The sequence below is a fragment of the Salvelinus alpinus genome, chromosome 12 (assembly GCF_045679555.1).
Source record: "Salvelinus alpinus chromosome 12, SLU_Salpinus.1, whole genome shotgun sequence".
Taxonomy (NCBI): Eukaryota; Metazoa; Chordata; class Actinopteri; order Salmoniformes; family Salmonidae; genus Salvelinus; species Salvelinus alpinus.
The window spans coordinates 17,638,451-17,656,231 of NC_092097.1; the positions used below are offsets into that span (position 1 = coordinate 17,638,451).

The 17,781-nt window shown below is 41.7% G+C and overlaps 1 protein-coding gene across 2 annotated transcripts in view; it reads right to left on the reverse strand.

Annotated features, from left to right (window-relative positions):
• Positions 1-17,781, reverse strand: part of LOC139535631 (chemokine-like protein TAFA-1) — a 287,983-nt gene that overhangs the window by 260,081 nt on the left and 10,121 nt on the right. For both annotated transcript variants that reach the window (XR_011667168.1, XM_071335236.1), the window contains exon 2: positions 12,560-12,693. Coding sequence is in view for 1 of the 2 variants with exons in the window: in XM_071335236.1 (XP_071191337.1) it covers positions 12,560-12,683 (124 nt within the window). In the remaining variant the exon portion in view is untranslated. The remainder of the gene's footprint in view (positions 1-12,559; positions 12,694-17,781) is intronic.

Consider the following 17,781-nt stretch of genomic DNA (forward strand, 5'->3'; position numbering starts at 1 on the left):
GAATACCTGCATACATACTGGACTGGTAAGGAGCACTGCTATAACTATTATTAGTAGTAGAATTATAATGATTTAAACATTTGAACAAGTTGGGAAAACCCTTCAGTTAACTACTGTACCTATCAATTATCCAGTTGTAGGAATTATGGTTCCTCAATATACATTTAACAACGTATGCTATGTGTTACAGCACTACTTTTGGTGTCCCCCTCAGGAATTGCTCTTGAGAAAATTTAATGTAATTGTCCCCTCCAAGGTTGATCTCAGATTTTCGCCCCTGGTTTCAGAGTCTGTTATGTTGATTTAGTTGGTGCAGTATGCAGTATAAATTGTTACTTACCTTGAGTTCAAACTACAGAGCATGTATTCAAAAGAAACGGTAGAATATGTTGAACATTTCTATTTTTGTTTTAAAAGAAGGGGGATGTAATATTCATATCTGTAAACATACTGAATTGTAATTGGATGCACTTTACCATACCATATATTACTGCGCTCTGATTGGTTAAGACCACCCAGGTGATGAGCTCATCTTCCGTTGATCATGGTATGAGACACGTGAACAGTTATAGCTAGGTAATAAAGAGCTACATTTAGAAATATCCTGTCCCACTGCATTTTATTATTTTGTACAAAGCGTGCAAATCAAGACATGGAGTCGTTTTTATTAGAAGGAAGACGTATAACTAATGTCTAAATTGTGGGGTCTTTGGTAAACAAAAGTGTCATAATACATAGGGCCATATTTATCAATCAGGGCATTTGAAGCCAAACCTTCTGCCAAACCTGGTCTGATATCACAAAGAAGATTTGTCCTGTCCCTTTGGGGATTTATCTAATTAAACAGTATTTTAGGGAATGGAGATTACCTGCGTGGAGCTGTTTTTACACACCGATAATCTGTGTTCTCGTTAGGTGATATCACCATTACGCATGCCCTTGGTGACAGTCTGTTCGATTACAGCCAAAAGCTGTTTTGTTGGAATGTAGTGAGTCTCTTATAGAACCTCTGATCATTCAGTTCCCTGAGTACTTCAGTCTTATACAAGGCGTAGTCTTGTACAGTGCCTCCCTTGTCCGCTGTGTGAATGGCTATAGAGGTGTCATTCTGGAGATTTAAGGGCTTCCCACTGGGCACAGACATCAATTCATTGTCTATTCCATGCTGGTTCAACGTAATTTCATTAAAATTAAGTGTAAACAACATTGATTCAATGAGTGTGTGCCCAGTGGGACATTTCTCCGAGCGGGTAATGGTATTCTTTACATAAGGGATAGAGGCCACTAGCTTGGATATGTCTTTACGCACCAGTCTGTAGTACATACAGTGGAATGGGAAAGTATTCAGACCCCTTCCCTTTTTCCACATTTTGTTACATTACAGCCATATTTTAAAATTGATTAAATTATACATTTTCTACACACAATACCTCATAATGACAAAGTGAAAATATTTGTTTTGAATTTTTAGGAAATGTATAAAAAAAACTGAAATACCTTATTTACATAAGTATTCAGACCCTTTCCTATGAGACTCGAAATTGATTTCCATTGATTATCCTTGAGATGTTTCTACAGGTTGATTGGAGTCCATTCAATTGATTGGGCATGATTTGGAAAGGCACACATGTCTATATAAGGACCCACAGTTGACAGTGCATGTCAGAGCAAAAATCAAGCCATGAGTTTGAAGGAATTGTACGTAGAGATCTGAGACAGGATTGTGTCAAGGCACAGATCTGGGGAAGGGTACCAAAACAATTCTGAAGCATTGAAGGTCCCTAAGAACACAGTGGCCTCCATCATTCTTAAATGGAAGAAGTTTGCAACCACCAAGACAAGTCCTAAAGCTGGCCACCAGGCCACACTGAACAATCGGGGGAGAAAGGCCTTGGTCAAGGAGGTGACCAAGAACCCAATTGTCACTCTGACAGAGCTCCAGAGTCCCTCTGTGGAGATGGGAGAACATTCCAGAAGGACAACCATTTTTGCAGCACTCCACCAATCAGGCCTTTATGGGAGAACGGCCAGACGGAAGCCACTCGTCAGTAAAAAGCACATGAAAGCGTGCTTGGAGTTTGCCAAAAGGCATCTAAAGTACTCAGACCAAGATTCTCTGGTCTGATGAAACGAAGATTGAACTCTTTGGCCTAAATGCCAAACATCACGTCTGAAGGAAACCTGGCACCAGTGAAGCATGGTGGCGGCAGCATCAGGCTGTGGGGATGTTTTTCAGCGGCAGGGACTAGGAGACTAGTTAGGATTGAGTGAAAGATGAACGGAGCAAAGTACAGAGAGAGCCTTGATGAAAACCTGCTGCAGAGCGCTCAGGACCTGACTGGGGCTAAGGTTCACCTTCCAACAGGACAACATCCCTAAGCACACAGCCAAGACAATAACAGGAGTGGCTTCAGGACAAGTGTCTGAATGTCCTTGAGTGGCCCAGCCAGAGCCCGGACTTGAACCCGATCGAACATCTCTGGAGAGACCTAAAAATAGCTGTGCAGCGAAGCTCCCCATCCAACCTGACAGAGCTTGAGAGGATCTGCAGAGAACAATGGCTAAACTCCCCAAATACAGGTGTGCCAAACCTGTCTTACCCAAGAAGAATTGAGGCTGTAATCGCTGCTTTGTCATTATGGGATATCGTGTGTAGATTGATGAAAGACACAAAAAACAATTGAATAGAATAAGGCTGTAAGGTAACAAAATGAGGAAAAAGTCAAGGCGTCTGAATACTTTCTGAATGCTCTGTATCCACAGCTGGGTCAATAAGCCCAGGTGGAATGAATGCAGATGGAGCCCTAAACACACTTGTCGTGGGGATAGAGTGGTTGCAATCTCTAAAGAACGGTTTCAGATGCAATGTGCACATTAGTTAGTAGTCGAAAAGTGTTGTAGTTGTACGTCCTGATATTCAGACCTGTTTGCTCCTATATGTATTATTGTGTATATATTTTCCGTAAATAGTTCAATCAAGTTTATTGCACCGTACTGGCCACGTTAGTGTTTTTCTTTCTCCAATCAAGTAAAAAACTAATTGCACAATAAAAGTAAGAACTATCAAATTTTTTGAAATATCCACACACGGGGCGGCTTCATTTCAATGTATTTAAAAAACATTGGCTTTTCAAATATATTCCATACTCCTTTCTCTTAATTATATTATGGCTATATTCCCACTAATATTCCTTTATGTACAGTACCAGTCAAAAGTTTGGACACACCTACTCATTCAAGGGTTTTTCTTTATTTTTACTATTTTCTACATTGTAGAATAATAGTGAAGACATCAAAACTATGAAATAACACATGGAATCATGTCGTAACCAAAAAAGTGTTAAACAAATCAAAATATATGTTATATTTGAGATTCTTCCAAGTAGCCACCCTTTGCCTCGATGACAGCTTTGCACACTCTTGACATTCTCTCAACCAGCTTTATGGGGTAGTCAGGACTATCATTTGTTTTTTCAACAGAACAATGGCCCAACACACCTCCAGATTGTGAAAGGGCTATTTGATCAAGAAGCATTACTTGTGTATCCCAATCTTGATATTACTTTAGCTTTGGTCTTGAAACAACATCCAGGAGGAAACCACGCAATAGCCACTTTAATATTATATTAGATAACCACTCTATATTTAGTAGCCTATATCTCCGGTTTAGCCCCCGTCTCCCTTAATCTGCATTGGATGCACTCATAAATGCGTTGCTACTCACAGAATGTTTCAGAGATCTCAAGTTATGATGCTGTGTGCATTTCATTAAATGCTTACAGTCAAACAACTAATAATAATGGTCATTTTCCTGTATTTGGTCCGGACTGCGTTCTCACCGGCAGCGAACCGCACCACGGTACGAATTGAATCTACCAAGACCACTCTTTTTCAGTGAACCGTGGTGAGAAGTCCTTGACACATTGCTGCCAACCTGATCAAATGTTTCCTTTTTAACCAATTTGCTCAAATCGGATTAAGTCGCCATCCATTCAAGTGAGCGGAATTGAATTGAATTCTGATTCCACCATCCATTCACGCACAAATTAATTATTGCAATTAAAAGTGGGTGTGAAATTAATCAGATTAATGGCCAAACAAAAACAAGAAAACTCATAGTGAGATGTTATTTGCCTGTGGGTAGTGTGTACGTATTTGTAAATCTGCTTGTTTGCCCTTTGGCAGTTTGAAAAAGCTTGTAAATCGAAGCTGCATAAGTGAACCAGTCATTTGGATTACATTAATGTTGACAAAACTTAAATATGGTTTGAGCACTATCGTGAGATTACAGTGTATGTTTCTTTCATGTTTTCACTGTATGTAAAATGCATGCAAAACTACAAGGGTGTATGCATTGTGTACTTGATAGTGTAGCTAATTGCTATGTTTTCCAAACAGGAAAGCCATCCCTCTTCTGAGCTAGCCATCCTCATGGCAATGGAAAAATGTAAGTTTACTAAATTCAATCCAGTCCTCATTTACCAAAACATAGATGTCCCAAAGTTCACCAACCCACCCACCTACACTCAGACATCTCATCCTACAGAAAAGACCCCACAGCAGAAAAGGTCAAAGTAAACCACAAAATAGATGTCAGAATCATATACATTGGTCATAAAAAAAGCCTCAATACAACATTTACAGTTACGAGGGTGGTCAATCTGGTCATCATAACATAGGACTCCATTCAACAACATTGACAGCTAGGTTTCACCTTATCGGTTGACATTTCATTTTCTGCTATTGATCACTTCAAAATTTAAGATTTACAGTATCATACATCACTATTAGTTTTGAGGAAGCGTCTTCAGCTGTCATTTTGACAAAACAAATAGTGTTGTCAGACACAATAAGAAGTCAATTGTTTGATCTAGTGTCGGTGCTAAACTGTTTCTCATTGTTGATTAAATCAGCAGAACCGGTGAAAGTACTGACAGGTTAGCCAGTTGTTTTCCACATTGTACATGACGATGCAAGCAGCCACTTGGTGTGACTGTGAACTAAGGATGTGATTAGGAATCAATTTTAATAGCGTAATTTAGCTGTGTGGTTATTTCTATGTCATGATGGATAATCATAGTAATTTCATTTTTTTTTTTTATGCCTGAAGAGTTTTCCCAGACTGAGGGAGTATTGCATATCACATGGTACACTGAACATGAAGCTCATTAAAGCACCTTCCAATCATCTGTGAATAGGTTAATCATTACGATCTGTTTAAAATCAATGGATTAAATCATTTTAACCATTTTATAAATGCTATGGGTAAGCCATGTTTGCTGCAGTATAATCTCGGTTAACCCAGAACTAAAGTATCACATAATTGGTTGGCTGCTTGAGTAAGTTCTGGGTCCATACATGTTAAGAGAAGAGATCAAGAAATGCTAGAACAAGGAGCGGAATCGGAATGAGGAGCTCCACCCTCTCTTTTTGCAAGTTACGGGTCAATTGTCCCCTCCTCTTCCAAAATTCGAAGTCATGATTTGACCAAATAACAAGTGAAGAAAAACCCAAACACTGGAACTACTACTAGTCTTATCCTATGCATCCCTTTCGGTCCTGACAGATTCTCTCGGTTTACACACATAATCTTTCTATGAGAGACTAGCTTCAATATGGAATTCATGACCTATTCACCTTATGCTATAAACCATTAAAAAGTCAGCAGGAATTGCTCCAAAACAAAGTCCTCAGCCTCCCACTTCCTGAAGCAGCCTATATCTCACAATTTCACTCTGAATATATTTCTTTACAAGGATGAATCAAGTGATTCCTAATCACATCCTTACTTCTGCTTGCATCTTCATGTACAATGTGGAAAACAACTGGCTAACCTGTCTGTCACCAGTTCTGCTGATTTAATCAACAATGAGAGACAGTTTAGCACCGACACTGCAACAAACAATTGACTTCTAATTGTGTCTGATAACACCGTATTTGTTTTGACAAAATGACAGCTGAAGACGGCTCCATCAGAACTAATAATGGGGTATGATACTGTAAATCTTAATATTGTAGCCTACATTGGAATGGGAATCAGCTAGTGCCCTCAGAGATCTAAGACTGCCTCGCCATTGTATTCAATATCCCCCCTGTGGGCATTGATAGGAGACACAATGACAATGCACTTCTATTTGGAAGGGAAACAATTCAATATTCAGTGGCATTTGAACATAAACTGACTGTAAAGAAATGTTTGATTCCAATCTGACTCCTGCAAACAAAAACTATCCATATACCTTTGGATGTTACAGTTTGACACTTCTATTGGGCTGCAGAGTGTCCAGTAAAATCCACAGCAGCAGCCTGCTCTCTTTAGGAATGTTCCTGGCAGTACTGTGCTGGTTGGCAGGTGAGGAGAGAGCTGAGCTGGGCTTGTATGTCATGTCACATTCCCCTCATCTGTCAATGTAGTGGATTATTTCTTGAGAGACCAGAATTGGCTGCCCAGAATCAGGGCGCCATCAATCTTCCTGGCGCGGGGGACGCAGGGGAGGCCACAGAGCAGAGGCTCATGGGAAGGCAGCGGCGCCACTTCCTGAGTAGGTGATGGAGCAGTCAGGCAACTCGTTACTCAATCCCAGCCTCAACTTTGACCAGCATATTTGTCACTGAAATATTCAAATAAATAAAGAAATGGAGGTTGAAAACCCCTATCTCTCTCATATATTTTCGGTATGCATGTACAGCACAGTGGCATTCTGTCAGCTGGCTGTTGTAGGAGGGGATAAGCTGGTTTTTCAAACATTGTTAGATGCTTGAACAGGCTTGAGGATTACATTTGTACCTTGCTCAACATGACCTTCACTTCCCCTGTGCAGAGATATATCCACACCCTCATCTGAACACAGAGAGCTACTGCACCATTCACTTACTCAGCCAGAGAGCTCAGTTAGCCAGTATGAAAATCAGCCTCCATATCGAGATCCACACTACCTTCATTCAAGGCTTCTTTCTGGTACAGAACACATGCCTGTCAATCAAACAATAATGTAACACCTTTGTTTGAAAATAATGCATATAGAGTAGGCAATATTGCAATATTCTGAATATGTGATAGACATGGATGTTTTCAAAATAAGACGTGTGTACAAGGCCAGAAGTTGTGTAAACAGAAATACTGCATCAAAGGCAAGTTTGACTGAGTCCAGCCAACAAGGCAGAAGCACAACCACTCACACGCAGGGCTATTTGTTTTGTGTATTGACTGCCAAAAGTTGTAGCCATCTTAAAACGCTTTGAGCCATAACATATGAACCGTAACATGTAAAGTTCCTTTAAAAAAAAAGATGTTTACAATGTTCGCAGCATCAAAACCATGTATGGAACCAGATGAAAGCATCTTACAGTAATGCATTATGTCAGGTAAATATGATGCATCACGGTTGAATTCTGTTTAACGCTTCCCCTTTTCAATTATGACTATCCATTCAATTGTATTTGATTCCAGAAAACAGCCAAGCATAAAACCAAAGTGTTTATCAATCTGAGATCTCACTCTCGTCCGTCTCCACACACTGTATACAGTATATTTATATCACATAGTCTGATCGCTGAAACCAGAGAGCATCCTAAGATTATAAAATCAATTCTAATACAAATATTCATCATAGCATTTCAATTCCGAGAAAACAGTTCTCGTTAGATCAGTTAACGCCAGTATGCACATGAGTAAGATTGATGAGCACTTAACAGGCCTTGAAAGTACAGTAAAACAACAAAAAGTGTCCATCACCCGGCCAACATAAAGGCAACATACATTTGGAGTGGTTTTTAATTATGATAGTGAATGTCAACACATCCAATAGTGATTATACTGTATACATTTACATTTACATTTAAGTCATTTAGCAGACGCTCTTATCCAGAGCGACTTACAAATTGGTGCATTCACCTTATGATATCCAGTGGAACAACCACTTTACAATAGTGCATCTAACTCTTTTAAGGGGGGGGGGGTTAGAAGGATTACTTTATCCTATCCTAGGTATTCCTTAAAGAGGTGGGGTTTCAGGTGTCTCCGGAAGGTGGTGATTGACTCCGCTGACCTGGCGTCGTGAGGGAGTTTGTTCCACCATTGGGGTGCCAGAGCAGCGAACAGTTTTGACTGGGCTGAGCGGGAACTGTACTTCCTCAGAGGTAGGGAGGCGAGCAGGCCAGAGGTGGATGAACGCAGTGCCCTTGTTTGGGTGTAGGGCCTGATCAGAGCCTGAAGGTACGGAGGTGCCGTTCCCCTCACAGCTCCGTAGGCAAGCACCATGGTCTTGTAGCGGATGCGAGCTTCAACTGGAAGCCAGTGGAGAGAGCGGAGGAGCGGGGTGACTGTATGTATGTATTGTAACGTGTCATCACCAATTATTGTAATGCTTTATCACTGTTAGTTGTAGATAGCCTGAGTTTAACATAGCCTTTCTATCATTCTAGAATTTGAAAATAAGCCAGTGACAGTACTCACTGAGTACATGCTGCTGATTGACCATCCCAATCTTCTCCATAGCACACTGAACAATAAATGCATCCGTTGCTCTTCTGTGCCAAGAATCAGAGTTGCATCCACTTTCACAGTAGAGAACCCTCCTGCTCTCAGACTAAACACTCTTACCCTCAGACTGAACACTCCTGCTCTCAGACAAAACACTCTTACCCTCAGACTGAACACTCCTGCTCTCAGACTAAACACTCTTACCCTCAGACTGAACACTCCTGCTCTGACTAAACACTCTTACCCTCAGACTGAACAGTCCTGCTCTCAGACTAAACACTCTTACCCTCAGACTGAACAGTCCTGCTCTCAGACTAAACACTCTTACCCTCAGACTGAACACTCCTGCTCTCAGACAAAACTCTTACTCTCAGACTGAACAGTCCTGCTCTTAGACAAAACACTCTTACTCTCAGACTGAACAGTCCTGCTCTCAGACTAAACACTCTTACCCTCAGACTGAACAGTCCTGCTCTCAGACAAAACACTCTTACTCTCAGACAAAACACTCTTACTCTCAGACTGAACAGTCCTGCTCTCAGACAAAACACTCTTACTCTCAGACTGAACACTCCTGCTCTCAGACAAAACACTTTTACCCTCAGACTGAACAGTCCTGCTCTCAGAATGGAAATTAATTGTAGTTTTTTAGGATAGAAGAAGTGTATGTGTGTGTGTGTGTGTGTGTGTGTGTGTGTGTGTGTGAGCTGATCTCTCTAACCATAACTTTCACAAGGCTAGAACAGGAGGATATTTTTCTCACCCATAACTTAGCTGACCTCTAGGTGCAGGCGGTTCTCGTGTTAAAAAGCTAATTCGTTATCAACATACTTGCCTTGACATCACAAGTCGGAGAAATCTATGCCTTTTTGGGGCCTTTTGCTTCAATTACTGTCGTTTCACTCCATGGTGCAGCATGGCTCGGAGAATGAGACAATCACAGATAGATAGCATCAATGTTTAACAGGTGTTGGGATTTGGGTTCCTGGGGAAAGGGGTTTGGAATACTGTTGTTGTCAGCAGCTGGTTTCCTGGTGAAAGGGGTTTGGAATACTGTTGTTGTCAGCAGCTGCGGGGAGCGAGTCATTGTTAAAAGCTTAAAGGAGCCTGTTTCTGCCGCTTCCAAAGACACATGGCTGGGGAGACAATGAGCGCCACAACTCTACTCCCACTGGTGTAAAGTACCTCAGTAAAATACTTTAAAGTACTACTTAAGTAGTTTTTGGGGTGTATCTGTAATTTAATATTTATATTTGTAACAACTTTTTCTTCACTACATTCCTGAAGAAAATAATTTACTTTACACTGCATACATTTTCACTGACACCCAAAAGTACTCGTTACTTTTCTAATGCTAGGCAATATGAGGAAAATGTTTAAATTCACACACTTATCAAGAAAACATCCCTGGTCATCCTTACTGTCTCTTATTTGGCGGACTCACTAAACACAAATGCTTTGTTTGTAAATTATGTGTTGGAGTGTTTTTAAATGGTGCCATCTGATTTGCTTAATGTAAGGAATTTGAAATGAGTTATACTTTTACTGTTACTTTTGATACTTAAGTATATTATAGCAATTATATTCCCTTTTGAACCTTTAGTATATTTTAAAACAAATACCTTTAGAGTTTTACTCAAGTAGTATTTTACTGGGTGACTCACTTTTACTTGAGTCATTTCGTATTAAGGAATCTTTACTTTTACTCAATAATGACAATTGGGTACTTTTTCCACCACTGTCTACTGCCACATAAACGGGGAAAATCAGACCCACCTCACTGACACCCTCCCCTTTTTCCCCCACAGTCGACAAGGAACTGGATTTAATTGTTGAATGTTTCCAGAGAGGGAGAGAGAAACATAATTGTAATTTCCATGTGAGCCAATGTGATCAAAGCAGCCTGCACTCATAGCATACTGATGGGGAGTTTAGCCTAGAGCTTGTTCTACGTACCAACCAAACAGCTAGTCTGATAGATTCAGGATGCTGCAGTCACTCTTTCCCCACACTGAGAATCCTCTCCCGTTAAAAAGTGCTCTTTGTCTATCTGGGGCAGGGGGGGAGTTTCAACCTCTGATCAAAACAGCAGCTGCAGCTGAGCTTAAACATTTACAATCAACTCCAAGCAAAAAAAGATTTACTCCAAAGAATGTATGAGAATGTCAATAAAAACAACTTTGAAGATAAAGTAGTTATACAGTTACCAGTCAAAAGATTAGACATACCTACTCATTCAAGGGTTTTTCTTTATTTTTACTATTTTCTACACTGTAGAATCATAACACATATGGAAAATGTAGTAACCAAAAAAGTGTTAATCAAATCAAAATATATTTTATATTTGAGATTCTTCCAAGTAGCCACCCTTTGCCTTGATGACAGCTTTGCACACTCTTGGTATTCTTTCAACCAGCTTCAAGAGGTAGTCACCTGGAATGCATTTCAATTAACAGGTGTGCCTTCTTAAAAGTTAATTTGTGGAATTTCTTTCTTTCTTAATGCGTTTGATCCAATCAGTTGTGTTGTGACAAGGTAGGGGGGTATACAGAAGATAGCCCTATTTGGTAAAAGACCAAGTCCATATCATGGCAAGAACAGCTCAAGACCCAGAGTTACCTCTGCTGCAGAGGATAAGTTCATTAGAGTTAACTGCACCTCAGATTGCAGCCCAAATAAATGCTTCACAGAGTTCAAGTAAGAGACACATCTGTACATCAACTCTTCAGATGAGACTGCGTAAATCAGGCCGCCATGGTTAAATTGCTGCAAAGAAACCACTACTAAAGGACACTAATAAAAATAAGAGACTTGCTTGGGCCAAGAAACACAAGCAATGGACATTAGACCGGTGGAAATCTGTCCTTTGGTCTGATGAGTCCAACTTTTAGATTTTTGGTTCCAACCGCTATGTCTTTGTGACATGCAGAGTAGGTGAACGGTTTATCTCTGTATGTATGGTTCCCACCATGAAGCATGGAGGAGGTGTGATGATGTGGGTATGCTTTTCTTGTGACACTGTCAGTGATTTATTTATAATTCAAGGCACACTTAAACAGCATGGCTACCACAGCATTCTGCAGCGATACACCATCCTATCTGGTTTGCGCTTAGTGGGACTAACATTTGTTTTTCAACAGGACAATGACCCAAAACACACCTACTGGCTGAAGGAGAGTGATAGTGCTGCATCAGATGACATGACCTCCACACTCACCTGACCTTATCCAAATTGAGATGGTTTGGGATGAGGTGGACCACAGAGTGAAGGAAAAGCAGCCAACAAGTGCTCAGCAAATGTGGGAACTCCTTCAAGACTGTTGGGGAAAAAATCCTCATGAAGCTGATTGAGAGAATGCCAAGAGTGTGCAAAAGCTGTCGTCATGGCAAAGGGTGGCTACTTGTATGAATCTCAAATATAAAATATATTTTGATTTGTTTCACACTTTTTTGGTTACTACATGATTCTACATGTGTAATTAAAAACAATCCATTATACCATGTTAGCGTCTATAGAAACAAACAATCCATTATACCATGTTAGCGTCTATAGAAACAAACAATCCATTATACCATGTTAGCGTCTATAGAAACAAACAATCCATTATACCATGTTAGCGTCTATAGAAACAAACAATCCATTATACCATGCTAGCATCTATAGAAACAAAAACTCCATTATACCATGTTAGCGTCTATAGAAACAAACAATCCATTATACCATGCTAGCATCTATAGAATCAAACAATCCATTATACCATGCTAGCGTCTACAGAAACAAACAATCCATTATACCATGCTAGCATCTATAGAAGCAAACAAGTACAAAAACGAACGCAAACACAGGGCACTATTCTTCTTCTCACAGTAGCTACCATAGTGGTTTCAAACCACCATCAAAAACCATCGCTATTACAAAAAGACAGAAGACTGTTTTCTCACTGTATCCACCAGGGACACAGTGAATGGTAACATAGCATTATTTTACCCTGACACTTCTCAGAGAGCTCCCCTGAGAGACTGGCTGGGTACTGGGTAGCATGTGATGTGGCAGACAGAACGGAGACAGGGGCTCACCCAGGATCTGTATGGCATTGCGTCCGGGCCGCGGAACGTGGTGCTGCTGGATAGTCTCGTACAGTGTGGCCTGGCACAGCAGCAGGAAGCCTAGGCTAATCCACAGGCCCAGGAACCAGGACATGGCAGAGCGGCTGCAGAAAGAGTGCAAAGAGAAGGTTAAAGCAACATGGCAGGGCAGGGTGGCAGAGTGGCTACAGGAGGAGGGCAGAGAGAGGGTTAAAGAGACAGGGCAGGGTGGCAGAGCAGCTACAGGAGGAGAGCAGACAGAAGGTTTAAGAAACTTGTCAGGGCAGGGGCAGCTACAGGAGGACTGAGAGAGGGTTAAAGAGACATGTCAGTGCAGGGGCAGCTACAGGAGGATGACTGAGAGAGGGTTAAAGAGACATGGCAGGGGCAGCTACAGGAGGAGGGCAGAGGGTTAAAGAGACATGGCAGAGGGTGTCTAATGGAGGAGATAGAAAAGACTGAGGGGTGATGGAGGGTGACCCACAAAATACATGGAAGGAATATTGAAAAGAAACACAAACCAAATGAGAGAGGTTAGGAGAGGTGAAGTCAGGGACAGTGGCTCTTAGAAGAAAAAACATGTATAAACATTGATCGACATGACCAACATGGGGAGGGCTATCCCAGGACAATCAAAACAAGTCTATCTGAAGAGAAAGGGACAAGGTCAAACTTGTCAAAAATCACCATACTACACCAAAAATGATTGTGACACGACTCAGACAGACAAAAAAAATATCCCAGACTTGTAAATGGGGTAGATACAGAGAAAACAGGACCATTAAATCCCTAGTGTTGCCTTTGTAGCAAAGATATTAGCCGCAACACAGTCACCTCTCCAACGATGGCCATATTTTATGAGTTCCAAACAACACTGTGCAATTGGAAAATAGACACTACTTAAACCAAAGATCACAAATCAACCAATTTTGATCATTTTCTTCACACCATGTACACACTGTAGCCTACCAACTCAAAATATAAAGGCCCAAAATGTATGCTTCCATTCCACACCTAAAGGCATGATGAGACACCTTGGCCATTCATTTAACGATCGCCTAACGGCTGCTGAAGGCCGACATATGGACCCACGCCTCGCTCGCCCTTCCTCACAGTGAATAATAACTCCACCTCTCCAGGTGTTACTACCTCCTCTCCTCATACTTCTACTCTGAAACATGCTCGGTCCTGAATTCACTATAGCCTTCCAAAACTGCATCCCAGTCATTCAGTAGATTTTCCACATCCTCATTTGTAAAAGTGACCTGGTCCCATACTGATAAACAATCTCAGAGTGCTTGTAAATTATATAGTAAATTGGAAGGGTACAGTTATGTCTTTCATGGAGTTATCAGAGTTATGGGAAGGTCCGCTCAATCCAAGATTACAGCCAATTAATTACAGCATTACCCCAAAAAAGTATACCAGTTTCATTTGAGGACCAGAATGTTGACAGCTGTGCTATACAGATTGCAAAATAGCTGGGAAGAGATTTTTGATGTACCGATTTTATAGCACAGGGGGAATGAGTGATATAAAATGACGCAAGGTTCAAGACGTTGTGCTTTTCAGTTAAAATTATTGTACAGAATTCTTGCCACCATCAAAATGTTGAATATTTAGAGCATACAATCATCGCAGCTCTGCAGATTTTGTTGTGAGGATACAGAATCAATATACCCTTTCTTCTGGTATAGCCCTTAGGTAACCAGTTTCCGGTCTCAGGTTCGGGAATGGCTGAAAAAGCACAACATTAATCAAAAATTGACCCTAGAAATAGCATTGTTGGGAGATCTGGAGAAACCTGGTCGGTCAGATAATAATATACTAATGCTCTAAGTAAAAGTATTTATCTTCAACTCACAATCTGTGGATTATATTTGATTAGATAGATTCAAATTGTATGTTAAACATCACGGCAGAGTTGAAAGATACAGTGGTTCTTCCTTTAAAAATTGTGGCGTACTGCAGCACAGCTTGCGGGGTGCCACAGACTTCTATGGCACATTATTTGAGTGTTAGCCATTGTTGCCAGAATGACGCAATTTACCACAATCTGCCACCATCTATCACAAACGGCAATCCATGCTTTGGTTTAGTTTATTTGGCACTGTTTCCAAATGCTAACGTTTCAGCATTTGTGGTACAAATCCTATTCAAGTCATGGTACTGATATTAGCAGTTTTTGCACAGTATGTCAAATCATCTATATGTGACTTTGTTGAGCTTCACAATACATTTTAGAATCTTTTAGTTGATTTGGACATGATGTGCGAAAAATGCTAATATCGGTACCATGACATGAATCAGATTTGTGCCACAAATGCTAAAACGTTAGAATATGGAAACAATGCCAGGGAAACAAAACCAAAGCATGGAGTGCTGTCACACGTTGTCCATAGATTGCTTACAGGGTAAGGAAACCAATGTGTCATATTGTAATTTGGTTGAACTATGCCTTTGAGAGTATTTTATCAATCTGTTGGCTCCAGGTCATCTATAATTCTTTGCTAGGTAAAGCCCCGCCTTATCTCATCTCACTGGTCACCATAGCAGCACCCACCCGTAACACGTGCTCGAGCAGGTATATTTCACTGGTCACCCCCAAAGCCAATTCCTCCTTTGGCCGCCTTTCCTTCCAGTTCTCTGCTGCCAATGACTGGAACGATTTGCAAAAATCACTGAAGCTGGAGACCCATATCTCCCTCACTAACTTTAAGCTCCAGCTGTCAGAGCAGCTCACAGATCACTGCACCTGTACATAGCCCATCTGTAAATAGTCCATCCAACTTCCTCATCCCCATACTGTTATTTAGTTTTTTGCTCCTTTGCACCCCAGTATCTCTCTTGCACATTCATCTTCTGCACATCTATCACTCCAGTGTTTAATTGCTCAATTGTATTTATTTCCCCACTATGGCCTATTTATTGCCTTTACCTCCCTTATCTTACCTCATTTGCACACACTGTATATATACTTTTTTTCTCTATTGTGTTATTGACTATATGTTTGTTTATTCCATGTGTAACTCTGTGTTGTTGTTTGTGTCGCACTGCTTTGCTTTATCTTGGCCAGGTCGCAGTTGTAAATGAGAACTTGTTCTCAACTAGACTACCTGGTGAAATAAAATAAAAAAACAAAAAATATTGACACCTTTTATATTCAAGTCGACTGCTGAACACTAATCAATTGTCGTAAAATAAAATGCCTGACTTCAACTGAAAGACTGTTGTCCAGCGCCTTCTCGCTATCTCCCTTGTTCGTGAAACACGTTTGGACCGTAGTATGGCACAGATTGCCGTTGTGTTGTCCTCTTGGTAGTTTTTTGTTGTTATAGTATTGATAAATGGCAAAGATTCAGCAGACCTAAAGAGACCTCCCAGTAAGCAAAATTAAGTTGAAAAGACATTGAAGTTGGCTCAATTAAGGTTCTGAAATAAAGGTGAAAAAACGTGTTTTTCTGACATTTTAAATACATACTGTATTTTCCAGATGTTGAAAATACATATTTTTCGGACATTGAAATCAGGTAAATTTTCAGTTCTGAAAAAAAAAATGAAAATATGGCATTTACGGATGATGAAAATGCATATTTTGGGGTTTGTGATTCTATGACCAACTGCACGTACATTCTCAACGAAGTAAGCATTATCACAATAATATTACTTTTTTTGCATTGAATTTAGGAAAGAGGAGCCAAATGAAGATTACAACATAGAATATTTATTATTGCTCCCATCTGTAGCATTCACTGTCACGACTTCCGCCGAAGTCGGGTCCCTCTCCTTGTTCGGGTGGTGTTCGGCGGTCGACGTCACCGGCCTTCTAGCCATCACTGATCCATTTTTCATTTTCCATTGGTTTTGTCATGTGTTCCTTCACACCTGGTTCCAATCGCATCAATTGCATGTTGTGTATTTAACCCTCTGTTTCCCCTCATGTCCTTGTCGGAGATTGTTTGATTGTATGTGAGTGTGCATGTTTTATGTTGGTGTGCGACGGGTTTTGTACCCACTTTTGTTATTTTGTACATTTTGGTTTTTGTAGTTTTAACAGCATTTATTAAACAACTCCGTTTTACCAAGTTCATTCTCCTGCACCTGACTTCCCTTCCACCAACACGCACCCATTACAGAATCTCCGACCACCTATGGAGTCAGCAGGAGAAGGTACCCCGGCCATGGAGGTGGAGGAGCGTGTCCAGGAGCATGCGGTTATGCTTCTCCATCTGGGCGCCGCCATGGATTGCGTTGTCCAGACAATGGACCGCTGGGAGAGACAGAGAGTTCTTCCAGCGCCTCCACCAGCACAACTGGGGTCTCTCCTGAGCGCCCCTTTCCCGCCTGAGCCCAGTGGGATCCGTCTCTTCTTGCCACAGGAGTACGACGGTAGTGCTGCCAACTGCCAGGGGTTCCTCCTTCAACTTAACCTCTATCTGGCCACGGTCCACCCAGCTCCATCGGACCATGTGAGGGTGTCCGCCCTCGTCTCGTGCCTCACCGGGAAAGCCGTGGAGTGGGCCAACGCCGTGTGGAGAGGGAGATGCGGCGTTGGACCATTTTGAGGAGTTCACCCGCCGTTTCCGGGCAGTCTTCGACCACCCGCCCGACGGCAGTGCGGCGGGTGAGTGCCTATTCCATCTGAGGCAGGAGACGAGGAGCGCCCAGGAGTTTGCCCTGGAGTTCCGGCGTGGGATGGAACAACAGGGCCCTGATCGACCACTACTGCTGCAGTCTGCGCGAGGACGTCCATCGGTGTTTAGGGGTTTCCGTTGGTGCTACTACGGTAGAGAGTCCAGACCAGGTCTCCACCTTGCGCATTACCCCTGAATATGCCGATTTGGCTCTCGCCTTCTCTAAAAAGAAGGGGACTCAATTACCACCTCATCGACGGGGCGATTGTGCGATAGATCTCCTGGTAGACGCTGCACTTCCCAGGAGTCACGTGCATCCCCTCTCACAGGCGGAGACGGAGGCTATGGAAACATATGTCTCCGAATCCCTGCGTCAGGGGTACATTCAGTCCTCCACTTCACCCGTCTCCTCGAGTTTCTTTTTGTGAAGAAGAAGGAGGGAGGTCTGCGTCCGTGTATTGACTACCAGGGTCTAAATCAGATCACGGTGAGGTATAGTTACTCGCTACCTCTCATATCCACAGCGACAGAGTCTATGCAAGGGGTGCGCTTTTCCACCAAACTAGATCTCAGGAGCGC